General features: G+C 45.5%; 2 protein-coding genes across 2 annotated transcripts; both read right to left on the reverse strand.

The window, feature by feature from the left end:
• Nucleotides 1–1,030: 1,030 nt before the first annotated feature.
• On the reverse strand, nt 1,031–3,222 carry LOC124668124 (bidirectional sugar transporter SWEET6a-like). Its single transcript, XM_047205318.1, has 5 exons — nt 3,137–3,222; nt 2,780–2,996; nt 2,511–2,672; nt 1,312–1,431; nt 1,031–1,198 (listed from the first exon to the last, which is right to left on the reverse strand). The coding sequence occupies exons 1-5, from the start codon at nt 3,214–3,216 to the stop codon at nt 1,031–1,033; spliced, it is 747 nt and encodes a 248-aa protein (XP_047061274.1). The 5' UTR covers nt 3,217–3,222.
• A 2,266-nt stretch (nt 3,223–5,488) lies between these two features.
• Nucleotides 5,489–10,376, reverse strand: LOC124660843. The gene is made up of 7 exons (XM_047198680.1): nt 10,217–10,376; nt 9,943–10,123; nt 9,425–9,548; nt 8,770–9,122; nt 6,752–7,637; nt 6,162–6,355; nt 5,489–6,088 (listed from the first exon to the last, which is right to left on the reverse strand). Exons 1-7 carry the CDS (start codon nt 10,363–10,365, stop codon nt 6,002–6,004), a joined length of 1,974 nt encoding a protein of 657 aa, XP_047054636.1. The 5' UTR covers nt 10,366–10,376; the 3' UTR covers nt 5,489–6,001.
• Between the last annotated feature and the right edge of the window lie 2,525 nt (nt 10,377–12,901).

The raw sequence follows: 12,901 nt of genomic DNA on the forward strand, positions 1-12,901 counted from the left end.
ATAGTTTTTCTGATTTTTTTGAAACTTTCAAATGTTATTTTCAATTTTTCTAAAAAAAAATACATGTAGCCCAGGCTATAAACGCCACACTCCACTAAGTTGGCCCATATTGTTTGCTATATGGGTACTTGGAAGGATATTTAAAATCAATACAAACTGATAGTGAGGGTGTGTGTGTGTATTTTAATGCATATATGGACGTTACGAGTTATGTATGCCGATGTATGTCTTTGTGCTTATTGTCGAGCGTATATATGTTTGAATAACACTTCTGAAACTATCGGTACGGGAACCCTTCAATTCTCAGTTTGCGCCTCACAGACCTCGACTGAGGCAAGTCCATGAGAAGATAATACTTTGCGTGATCACCTCACTCGACTTCTATTTTCTAGTGCTTGTTATTTATTCTAATGGGTGGTTATTTTTTTATATGTGTGGAGACAAAGGGGATATGAGGGAGTAGACGGTCGAAAACAACATGTACAGTTATCCCCCTTCCCGAAAACTGGCGGAAACCACAGTTTTTGGTCAGATTCGAAGCAGTAGACAGTCGAAGGAGTATAATATTTGCCCAAACTGCAGAGCCGCTTGTGGCAAGGATCAAGGCAGCAGGTGTCAGCCAAAACCTGCCAACGTCCGAGCAAGAAGTCCGTGTCTCCTTTCCAGGGAGCTCGCTGTGCCGAAAACAAAGATTACAAAAAGACCGCGATTTAGAATGAACAAAGCCATCACCATCAGGTAAGAGCAAGACAGGATTCAGAGAAGTAGCAACCGAGTGGTGTCATTATCTGGGATAACTCAGCTTATAATTGGTTCAGAATTTGCATTACGATCGACGACAATGTGGTTCACGAAACGAAAGGCACACACTCGGGACCCTAGCTAGCACAAAAGACGCTTTATATATCAAACAATCCGGAATCAACTGCTCAAAATCTAAGGCTAAAATCTCGATCGCCGCCGCCGGCCGGATACATTAGACCACTTGGCGGCGGCGGCGGCTTGCCGCAGCTGCTGCAGGCCAACCTTCTTATCTCTCGACGGTGACGGAGACGTTGCCGCCGCCGACGGTGTTGGTGTTGCCGACGGTGGGCATCTCGACGTTCTTCCCATTGTTCTTCTTGGGGGTTGACCCGCAGTAGCAGGCGTAGAGGACGAGCTGGGCGAGGCCGAAGAGGGCACCGAGACCATTGGGGATCTGCATGGATAGACGGGACGATTTAGTTAGAAGACATCAGCTTAGATCGATCGATGCAGATTGTTGGTAAGGGAGCCGAGCTGAGCTCGAGAGGGATATCGTGTTGTACTTACCGTAATGTAGAGGTCAAACTTGATGAGCGCATAGGCCGTCCAGCAGCAGCCGTTGCAGAAGTTGACCAGCGACAGTAAGAAGGGCATGTACTCGGTACTCTTGGTCTTGATCACCTTACCCTGCAAGAAGTAAGGAAGATTGCAATGCTCGTGGTTAATTAGCAGCAAAAAAAAAGTCATCAGTTTCATCATCACATTACTAGCACATCATTGGCAAAAAAGGATCACTAAAGGCAAAGATAATAACAGATGAGCTAAAATCCCCTAGGCATGGCACATACGTTTGTGATGAGCTGGATCACAAGTTTTCGTTTGATTCATGAACCCGCTTCTTTCGGATCCATCCGTCGCACCCAACAGCAAACACACGAGAGTTTGGCCGCAGGCAACAGAAAGTTTGGTTGGCTATACGGTAATGCAGCTACAGATCCATACGCAGACGACACGAAGCCCATTTGAGGTAGAAACAGACCATACATGCCTTTCTGACCCAACATGTACAAAAGGCAAACATCCTGACTTTTGTATGGGAACATGGGTGCAGTTTTTACATGGAAATGGGTTTTGTTCCAAAACTGGGAAATGCTAGCTCTTCCGGGAGAAGAAACAGGAAAGGTGCTAATGGTGCATAATGATGAAACACGTGCCCTGAACAATTTGCAAGATACAGAACTGATCACTAGACAATGCAACAAGTTAAAAGTTGAAAGATCATCGTGACTGGCCGGTAGTTACATGTATATATATGGTACAAAAACAGAAAAAACCTGCATGCCTAATTTGGTGTTTGATCGGCACAAGTTGCACAGCAGTATCCACCTGCAATTAACTGCAAAAGGCTGTAAATAGCAGGTGGTTCCACCAAATCTTTTCAGATCCCAGCTGTAAGCGACCATGCTTAACCCAAACTTAGCCTTCCCACACAAGCACAAACAACGCCTCCGCCGCAGCCAAGTAACAGCTAATTAGATCTAAAATAGCATATAGCCACTCACAGACATGTGGGACCAACAGAAGATCCATGCAGATTAGCTAGCTAACTAGGTTTCCTGATCGAAAACCCACCGCACGTCCAAACAGTACAGAGTAATTAGCCAGGTGCCGCAATAAACAGCGCCGCCAGAACAACGGCCGGATCAAGGAAATAAGGCGTATGCAAAATGGCTGGATCCGAAATTAATGTATGTGGGTATACTTACCATGACGGTGAGGGGGGAGGCGTACATGGCCGTTCCGAAGATGATGCAGAGGATGCCGACGATCATGGAGCGCCTCTCGTGGGTGTGGGCGGTGAGGAGCACGCAGAGCACCACGATCACCATGAACACCGCCTCACCGGCGAGGAAGTAGAGCACCCTCAGCTGCACGCACGAACGCCAAGCCATGGGGTTAATTAGGCGGATCTGATTCTGAACCGAAAAATCACACCAGAGGAAGGAAGAGGAAATGGGGGATTTAGGGAACGTACGCGCTTCTTGTTGGGCGCGTAGATGAAGAAGATCATGAGGTAGATGGCCTCGACGACGAGGCCGACGCCGTTGATGGTGACGACGAGGATGCTGTTGGGGTGGACGATGGGGAGCCCGTAGAAGACCCAGAGCATGCAGTTGAGCAGCGTCGCCAGGTAGGGGTCCGCCTTGAACTCCTCCACATCCTTCTTCTTGTAGATCTTCCAGAACGTCGGCCTGCAACCAGCGAAAACCAAAGCGGCGGCGGCGGCCACTTGTCAGATGCAAACCCTGGGCTAGCTACCTTCCGTATCTGGACTACACAATCAAGCGGGCGGACGGACGAGGAGAGAGAGGGTGGCGGCGTCGGTGCTTACACAGGGGAGAGGAAGAGGCCGAAGGAGATGACGTTGCCGATGATGCCAACGATGTTGCGGGCGGCGTCGGCGGAAACCATCTTTGCGAGCTCTGAACCTGAGGGTGGAGTTGGGAATGGAGAGAAGAATGGTTATGATTTGGGGCGATCCAGACGGAGAGAGGGCGAGCTTATATAGGCGCCCCCCAAGTTATCCGGCCGCTCGACTTGGGTTAAGGGGTAAAGTGGTTAGATTCGTAGAGCTGGTCTTACTATATACCCTTCGTTCTTATCCTATCCGTCCACATCGCCGTAAGCAGGGAAATTCCGAGTCATGCACCGCCGCTTTTGCTTGAAGAAAAGATCAACCTCACACCTGCGCACGGAAGTAACTGTACTTCTAACTAACATTCCTTCTATAATACACCCAGAAAATATCAAATATAGAAAAAAAATGGTAGTGCAACCATAAGTATAAATACTAGTACCACTCCCCTTCTTCGTGTACGGAAGTAACCATATTTCAAACTAACATCCTATAATAAACGAAAAAGAAATCAAATCTAGAAATATATCTACAGCCTATTTTTCGGTACATCCATAAATAACCAAATATTTTCAAAAGTAAAGACCATATATGATTCATTTTACATGGATTTTCAGAGATATTTTCATGATTTTCCAATTAATTTATATATCAGTAAAATATCTTACTTGAATTTTATTTTAGAGATTATGTGAATCTACTAAAAACAAGTCAAATTACATCATCTCTAAGAAGCACAAACAATCACAAACAACAAATACCAATGATGAATCAAAAATTACATCATCGACCATTGAAGCTGCTATCTCTAGCTAGTTCCACATTTTGCGTCTCGGCCTTCCTCTCGATGAGAACATGGCAAGTTGCTAAACACGCACAAACTAAGCTAACCACAAACACTTTCAAGAATCATTTGAGCCGCCAACCTAATGGGTGAGAGAACATATACACTTAAACACTTTGTGACTGCACCCGTACCGCTCATTTTCATTGTAATGTTGGTGATGAAGTTTGGGAGCATAAACAATAAAGAAACATGAGCACCAGTGACTACACCAAACTTGAACGGACCATCATCGTCACCACTGCTTTTGACACTCTGTTGGATGACAAACCACCAGATCTTGAGCCAACGACCGTGTCACCCTGACACCATAAGTTTCTCGGCGCCATTGCACTGGTCACGATGACTACTCGTGCACGCTCCACGGGGATAGGGTCTTGAGACTTCCACGCCACAGAGACAACACTACTAGACATGCAAATTTATCGTATAAAATATTTCAAATAACAATAGTGATGTTGTTCCAAGGTTCATCCCGCCTCCAATTGGTTGACAAAGGCAAGGGTACGGAAAGGGCTGTCGCTAAGCACGTGCCAACACATCAAAGAAGACGAGGCATTAAGCTCCGCCGACGCCGGTGGCTATCTAGCAAGACACCGCTGGTGAAGATCAACGTTCGGGTTACCATCCAAAGAGATCACCTCAAAAGAAGCTGGTTTGTGTTTCATCGCTCATGTAGGATTTCATTGTACATGGTATTCGATTGTTGTTATATTTCTTCATTTTCTAGCTTTTCGAGAGGGCGAGAGAGAGAAATTGCTTAAAATGGATACAATGAGGAGAGGATACTCAACTATCTGGACTACTATAACACGACAACTAACATACATTCCGCACGGTCGACAAGTCATGCTCGTACCGTCGTACGTACCTATCTGTCCATACCAGCCTTCAAACTGAGAGCAACGACCTCCATCGCGATGTTTCCCATCCCTTTGTGCGTGGCCATTTCAGTGGCTTTCGCTGCCGTTATAGATTGAACATCAACAGTGCTTAACAAATGATCGACCTTGCCAGTCCCTGATCGAAGACAACGTCAGGTACCACTGCACCCCACGTCCACAGCCTCCCGAACAAACAGCAAAGGAGCACTCGTTGTTTACCTTCAGCACACTGGGAACGAAGGTAAACCTTTTTTATCAATCATCTTAAGAACCCAACTCTTCATGTGTCATACAATAGAGGTTGGAGATGGAAATTACATGAGAAAAGTTAAGGGTTTAACAGTCAGGTCGAGAGCCATCTTGAAGTACTCTCTAGTACAGAACTAGGTCATAGGACTGTACCATGGCTTTGCGGCAATGAATACGAGTCTTAATGATCATGTTTTACGAGTACTACGTACAAGCGATCATCCAATGCAATCGGCATTGTTGCCAACGCCATTAAGTAATCACATGCAACTCGCATGAAGCCATGAAGAGTCCATGCAAGATGCCACAGATCATTTGTTTCCTGAACAGGAAGACATAACTGCAATTCTGTTGCCAACGCCCTGGAATGGCATTCTAGAGATTTAATTAAGCTGGCACAGGCATTATGGTATTTAGATGTTTCAAACACTCAAATTCCATGCAGTGAAGGCAAGCAGATTACAAGTTTCAGGGCTCAAAAAATTGTCAGAGGTTAACAAGTATAAGGTGCTGGATACCAGATGACACCAATACTAAGCTACAAAATTCCCGAGGAATACCATATGTCCAACTAAGCAGGGTAGAGGAGATGAAGGTGCAATGCCCTCCAGGTTTCTTTAACCACCATAACAGGAGCAACCAATGAATTGTCCTCACAGGGAGATTCCGGTGTGATAATGCCCTGAACAGTTCTCCAAATCACAATTCCTTTTGTTTTCCTCTAATCATTCCCACCCCAAACATGTGTGTACAGTGCTGTTTAAGCACAAATGTTTACATCGATCTGGTAGTCTGATTGAATCTCTTACATGCCTACACTGGCTCGATCTGAATTTCCGAACAAACCAATACAGTTGTCACTTATCAGCTCTTCTCGGCTTGATGTATCCTCAGCTTTTTGGAAGGAGGCGACATGAAAAGCTTTCTAACAGATGTAACAGGATCATCCTCCTGAAATTATACAAACCAACTGTGAGGTAACGATTCAAAGGAAACAAGACATAATTCAACAAAAGAACACTACCTCGTTGAGGAGGCTGAGCTGAGCCTCCACTTGTGGATCTCCATCAGTTCTTTTATCCTGAGCAAGTAACGCCAAAAGAGTCAGCCTCCATCCAGGCAAGGCTTCACCGACGTCAGGGGATGTCCAAGGGCAGAACGTCCGGTGCTGCTTGATAGGATCAAACTCATTCATTCTGTCATACAGGCCTTCTTTTCCTGTTATTTGAAAGATGGGAGCAATGAATAAGACAAACTATGTGTAATTGTGTATGCCGTCTTCAATGCAAGATCCCAACAAACTAGTAATTTCATCTCCACTAGAGAGGCCAAAAGCTAAGCACTGTTATCGTAGATCAGTGTGGTAACCATTCTGTTAAGCAGCTATTCCTGCTTAAGGAGTCATCAATATGCTAATTGCCGTTAGAAGTTCCCAGCTCTTAGAACAAGTTACTCCTACTTCGTGTTTCCCCTGCTATTTCATTCCCTTCAACTTTTGATTAAGTACTTCTTTGTACCCTCATATCCCCTCAGCAGCGCAGAGAATACTTAGCAATAAAACTACTGTTAATCATGTTACAGTTAAAGCAAAAGAAACATTAATGAATTCCTTACCTGATGGCTGTACACATTTTTCTGAGTTGATAGAGGATTTTGTGATTGCGCCAGCTTCAACTGCCTTGGAACTATTTGTGTGAGTCTGTACCAAGTTCTGGTCATTGGCAGCTTCTTCTCTAGTATCGCTTCTGGCAGCACCTGATTCTGGTTCTTCATTTAAGACCTCTTCCATATTGGTGCCCTTACTTGTATCTGAATGTGAAGACCCTTCATTGTGCTCAGTGCTTACTTCCATGTTTGCAATATCCTTTTCAGGATTATTAACTTCATGGTCATGACGAAGCCCGTCCATGCTTCTTTTGCGTTTCATCGGCCCTGAAGAATGCAAAGCAACAGGAACCATTTGGCTGTCATTTCCAGATGAAAATGATTTCCCACGGGAGTTCAAGTCAGCTTTCAAGTGCCGACTAACAACAGGAAATGAAACTCTTGGCCGAAAACTCTGTCTAGTCGGTGGAGGACCACCAGCAATTGTGAAATTAAAGCCAACATTTGCAGACTTTGAAGGTTCTGCTCCACTGGCATGCCCATTAGTTTGCTCATCTTGTATATTGGAATCTGATACAAGCTTAAAGAGTTGAAGAGGTCGTTCTACAAGTGAAAAACGCCACAAGGCAACACAGGCTCCACAAAACTGACAATCTAAAACAACGGATGATGGATCATAATGTTGATCTCCCTGATTAGCATCTGCAATTGCTGAAGAACCATCAACTTCCTTGCGTGAGTAAATTACAACCCGATTTTCCAGTGTGCTGTTTATTTGTTCTGGCTGGGCCAATATAGATGTAGAATTTGCATCCATGTGAGATTCGGTTGCACAATCAACAGCATAGTGAAGTAGGCGCGGTTCCCAGCCACATAAGCTTATTATCTTCAGTGCCTGCTAGCAACTTATGCATTAAGTTCGACCACACAGACTTAAATATTCAATGCAAAAGAACATGTGAAAATGTAAAGTGAAACTACATAATAATACTTAACAGCAACTCAACGTCCAAAATAATCAAAGCAATTTGACACCTAGCTAAGTACAAGAATATATTGTCAATAGAGGCCAGGCAGATCAGACTGTAACAAGAAGAACATTTAAGTTACTTAAACATGTAAGTTGGGACCTGACAAAAGGAACACACGATCGTACTTGGCCGCAGCCTGCAGTTGCCAAGCCTAGCCAGGGACCAAGCAATGAATGGGAAGAAGGAAAAAAGAGAAATGGCATGCCCCCATGGCTAGCTAGCTGCTGAGGACTGCACAAGTAGTGTGTTCACTTGGCTGGTGTCGATCTCCTTGAAGCTACATAACTTTGTGCTTCTTAGCTGGTGATCGACCTGGTGTCTCTTGCAGCTGCCGCGACTCTTTCCTTCGTCCCAGGATATAAATATCCAGCCACCAGCCTTCGTGCGTACAAGGTCTCGCCGACAGGCCGTGGAAGATGGTACATTACTAGATTTGCATCTGGTTAATCAAAAGATGTTCAATTGCCAAGGTTCATGTTCCATTGGTTCCTTCTTTCTTGTGTGTTTTGTTATTTGTGCATACATCATCTTTGTGCTGACCAATTAATGTGCATAGGTTGGTTCCATTTAGAGATAGTGAGTGCTGAACTAATAGGCATGCCACATAGTCCTGACGATCAGGTCTCACTTGACAGAACACTTGAGAGATTCTGCTTAATAGGGGAATTGGTGCCCTGAATGGTAAACTATAGGGTAAAAATGGAATTCACTTCCATTTTTCTGAGAAAGAGATGTATCATTTTAGTACAATATGCAACAGGCGATTAAGCACGAATTGTTGAATATTCTATCCAGTGAAGCCAAATAAATGGCTAAGCAGAATTTATCCAGTTACATAGGTGGCACCAAGATATCAGATCTTAATAACATTATAAAAAAACAATAAGAAACGTATGCTGAAGAGTAATGAATATAAGATTTGGCAAATATAAACCTCAAAGAGATGCAAACTCCACAAAGAGATGAGGAGTAATAATGTGTAGGTCAGAGTCTGACCTGATAATATATGCCAGCATCTTGAAAAGTGCCATCTAGATCCTTAATAGTTAAGTCTTCAGTAAGCATAAATCCCCCTTTAAGGGCAACTGATGAAGATAACGGCTCCAAGAGAAACTGTTCTAGCTGTGGACTCTTCTTCTTCATGCTTCCTAGAGAAGAGCATGAAATTCTTGGAAGTGCTGAAAGCCGTAGCAGAGACGAGAAGCACTCGTAGTAGTTCTCAACTAAAACAGGAGGAGGTGTAGGTGGAAATAATGCAAGTGATTCGTCACATATGTTGTCAATCCATGGGCAGAGTAGTTTATGTCCATTGTCCAGCTTCAAGCTGAAAACAGCAGCAGCCTTTTCAACTGCAGGAAAGATGGATTTCAATGTATGAAAATAAAAATAGATGGAGTGCTCAAATCAAGGAAGTCGGTGATGCACGTAAGCAAGTCTTTCACAGATAGAAATGGAACAGGAGCAATGGTAATCCAAGAAATCAGCATTGCTTGAATCTTCAAATACCAAATTGATTAACATTAAGTCCGCATAGAAGTGTATGTGCGTGTTTCATTTAATTGTTTCTAATGAGAGAAGAACAAGAGAATTGCCTTATTTAGCCATATCTTGAGATGAGGCCCAGTGGTAAAACAAAAAATAGTGCACTCACCTTGCTGCGGTGTCCATGATGAAGGAGAGGAGAACAGGAGCCGTGCCCCACATGCCTCACACGTTATAATGTCCGGTTCAATATTTGTCCACCCTCTTCTAGCACAATTTACAGGACTGACAGCCTGAAAAGGGTAACCAGCTATCAGCGAAAAAATGAGATGCTTCAGCTAAAATGTTCAACCAAACAACTAGAGTCCCTTCATATTCTCTATCCAAGTGAAGAAAAATGCGTAAGCGAACCGAGTGCCTCTAAAATTGGAAGATAATATGCAGGCACCCCCATAATCAAGACATTTTATAGTATAGTGAAGAAAATACAGAAGCTTCAGTCATACGTAGTATTTCTAACTGGTCTATCAAGACAAATCACGGCAAACATCCCTTTAGTTCTAGAAGTTTCCAGTAAATTAACCATCAATCCGTTAGGTAGTGTGCAAAACCATGTTAATTACGAGTAAGAGGTTTCCTAGAGCGGTACGCAGTGCAAGCAACATGAAGGGTGAAAATTGCGTGTACCTTGGGCTTCGCGAACCAGGTCATGGCCTTGAATGAAGCGAGCCTCCGCACAAGGTCGCGGCGGTCCCACGGGCGGCACGGCGGAGGAGGTGACAACGCAGACATGGCGGCCATCTGGGGCGGGAGCCGCGACCCCCGCACCACCCCGAACCTCCTCCCGGCATCCGCCGCCCTCCACGAGCTGCCACACCAGATCAGATCAAACCCAGTTCACAATCACACAAAGGGGCTGACTCACGCACTCCAGAGAATAAGCAGGGAGGCTGGAGCTAACCTGGGAGTGGAGGAGGAGGAGGGTTTGGAGCCTGGGCTGGGGTTAGGCTTGGGCTTGGGAAAGTGGTACAGCTTGTCCATGGCCTTCTTGAGGCGCCGCTCGGAATCGGCGCCTATGTCTCCGCCGCCGCCGCTGCCGCCGGCGGCCATCTGGGTGGCGCGTGAAGGGGGATCGGTGGAGATGGCAACGCGATGCGTGAGCCGCTGACAGGCTGCCGCTACTGCGGGGCCTCGAGACTTGCTGCCGGCTGTGTTGTTTCGCGTGGGATTGGGCTTCATGGTGGAAATGGGCCGGATCGGCCCATCGGGTCTCTGGCCCGACCCAGAAAAAGTCATTGGGTCAGCCGGGTTGGCCTCGTACGAAAATCAGGTAACTCAGTACCGACTACCGAGAAACCCAAAATGATCACTGACTGACCATTGGCGAGAGAAGTTTCTGGAGGTACGTGCCGAGTCCTTGAATGAGAAGAATTGGAAGAGATGTGGAAAGTGAAACTTCTATCAAGCTTCACATATTTGCTCGTGTTGGTAGGCTCGTGAAAAGCTGATACATGAAGGGGCAAACGGTGTCTAGTCCTGGCTCTTGGTCGCTACCACCTCATGGAAAAGTGAAAATCAATGTGGACGGCGTTGTGGCGAAGAGATAAATGAGGATCAAGTAGGAAACCTTTTTTGCATGATTATGAAGGAAGTTCTATCAAGGAAAGAGATGTTTCGGGAAGTGTCTTTTATCCATGGCCAACCAGAGACAAACGGCTAAGACACACAACTACTACATTAGAAACGGGTAGACACATTTTGCTTGTACTAAATCCCTACAATAAACATCGTTAAGTGAGTAATAAAGCATAGGCCGTTTAGTTTAAATGATAAGAAAACTCTAATTGTTCAGCGCTAAAAAATTATAATTGATCAACATCAATACATAACTAGCTTGGGCGAGTAAGTAGTAGTAAACCGATCTAGTACTAGATCGATCAAGTCAGCCCATCCAGGCTTATAGCACATCAAAAAAAAAAGTTGAACATAGAAGGGGTCTCGAAAGACCCCGATGCTACATTAATAAAGTGTCGATGGAGTACATTTTACAAGAAGGGCCTCCGAAAGTGAAATCATTACAACAAGACCCATACATATTGCAAAACAGACCCTGAACCTAAAGATGGTAAAGCCATAACCAATTGGCACATCAAGAGCGATCTTCCAGTGGATTTAATAACCTAGGGGTTGTAGGGAAACAACTTAATACTACAATTTGTTAATTCGGATCGAAGGTTTCAGCTACGACCAATTGCTGCCAGGGTTGGGGCCGTAGAGGTGGTCGATCTTCCTGAAGCGTGCCTCCCACCAGCCACACTCCATATTCTCCACTGTCACGGAACCCACGGATATGTGATGAGCGATCTCCACCTCCAGATGATCTCGGCGACGCTTCGTCGTCCATCGCTCAACTGCAGCATATCACAATCGAAATGATTTGGCCAACGCAACCTACGCTTCCTCTTCGACGGCGTCAACCAAGAAGATGTAGTATAAGTTAATCGGCATCGATGGCGCCATTAGGTCGCGGGAAGGCAGTTACAAGACTCGTCGAATTGGGAATTGGTTAAGCAAGCGAGAGGGCACCCGAGCTGCTCGCCTTCGCGTTGTTGGCACACCACAATATCAACCATCTGATGGTTGGAGGTGGAGACGCAGTGCGCGCAGTGCCGAAGGTGCCACCTAGCCAAACTAGGCCAGAGCGGCGTGCATGAGCAGAACACGAGGAGCCAACGTGGCCATACACAACCGTGGAGCTCACTCCCCACACGAGTGCGCTATGTTGAACTACAATTCCTCAACCATAATGCGTCCTACGTAGGGCCATGAGTGAGGATGGAGGTGGGGGGTTCGTAGGTTGGTACCCCAACAAGCCGGATCCAGTAGCGGAGTGAGAAAATAGTGGTAAGAGGAGGAAGGGATAGGTATAACATGTGTGGTCTACGGTGGAAGCGAGAGAAAAGGGGGAAGGAGAAAAATGTACAAGGGATACAACAAATCCAACCCTAGGCTCGTTGGTATCCGATGAATTTAGGGTTTCCTATATTTTTTATGTGGTTCTTGTAGTTTTTATCCTGAAGTGCAAAAAAAAAACCTAAGTTTTAGAAAAATGTGTGATCTGCTAGACATGTGACGTTAAGCGCTGATGAAAGTAGCATGGCAGAGAGCAAGGAGACGGATCAGTTGCCCGTTTACAAGTGTCTTTAAAAAAAAATGGGAGGCATGCATTTCTCTCTCCCTTCGTACACAATTGAGCGATGACACATAACAATATACGTGTGATTGGTACAAACCGTTTCGCTCTCTCCCTCTTGCGAGAGGCATCGACGGCTACATCCCTCGATCTCGTGTGGCCAGGGCTGTTGTCCTGGTTCACTCTCCCTATGCTTGCCGCTCCGGCGGCGGCATGGAGGAGGGGGTCTCGTTCCTCCATTCTGGCCTAGTAGTTAGGGTTAGATTTTCTATGGTGCGTTGTTGGGATGGTGGGAGCAGCGTCCAGGCTATTAAATATGCCTCAACTCTACTCCCACACCGGCGATGACCTTCTGGGTGGCCTCTCGGAGTTGATGGCAAAGTGTGTTGATCGATCCTTCAGATTGACAGCTTGGTGTTCTCGTCATTCTTCAGATCTGGCGAGATATGTTTC

Source organism: Lolium rigidum, chromosome 6 (genome assembly GCF_022539505.1).
Source record: "Lolium rigidum isolate FL_2022 chromosome 6, APGP_CSIRO_Lrig_0.1, whole genome shotgun sequence".
Classification (NCBI taxonomy): domain Eukaryota; kingdom Viridiplantae; phylum Streptophyta; class Magnoliopsida; order Poales; family Poaceae; genus Lolium; species Lolium rigidum.

What these genes read in the sequence shown, in the direction of transcription:
- LOC124660843 (XM_047198680.1), bottom strand. Translation starts at nt 10,365, where the DNA reads ATGGCCGCCGGCGGCAGCGGCGGCGGCGGAGACATAGGCGCCGATTCC. An exon ending in TCCTCCTCCTCCACTCCCAG is followed by an intron (nt 10,124 to 10,216) that starts GTTAGCTCCAGC and finishes CTGGTGTGGCAG; the next exon opens with CTCGTGGAGGGCGGCGGATG. An exon ending in AGCTCAGCCTCCTCAACGAG is followed by an intron (nt 6,089 to 6,161) that starts GTAGTGTTCTTT and finishes GTATAATTTCAG; the next exon opens with GAGGATGATCCTGTTACATC.
- LOC124668124 (XM_047205318.1), bottom strand. Translation starts at nt 3,216, where the DNA reads ATGGTTTCCGCCGACGCCGCCCGCAACATCGTTGGCATCATCGGCAAC. An exon ending in ACGCGCCCAACAAGAAGCGC is followed by an intron (nt 2,673 to 2,779) that starts GTACGTTCCCTA and finishes TCGTGCGTGCAG; the next exon opens with CTGAGGGTGCTCTACTTCCT. An exon ending in AGTTTGACCTCTACATTACG is followed by an intron (nt 1,199 to 1,311) that starts GTAAGTACAACA and finishes CTATCCATGCAG; the next exon opens with ATCCCCAATGGTCTCGGTGC.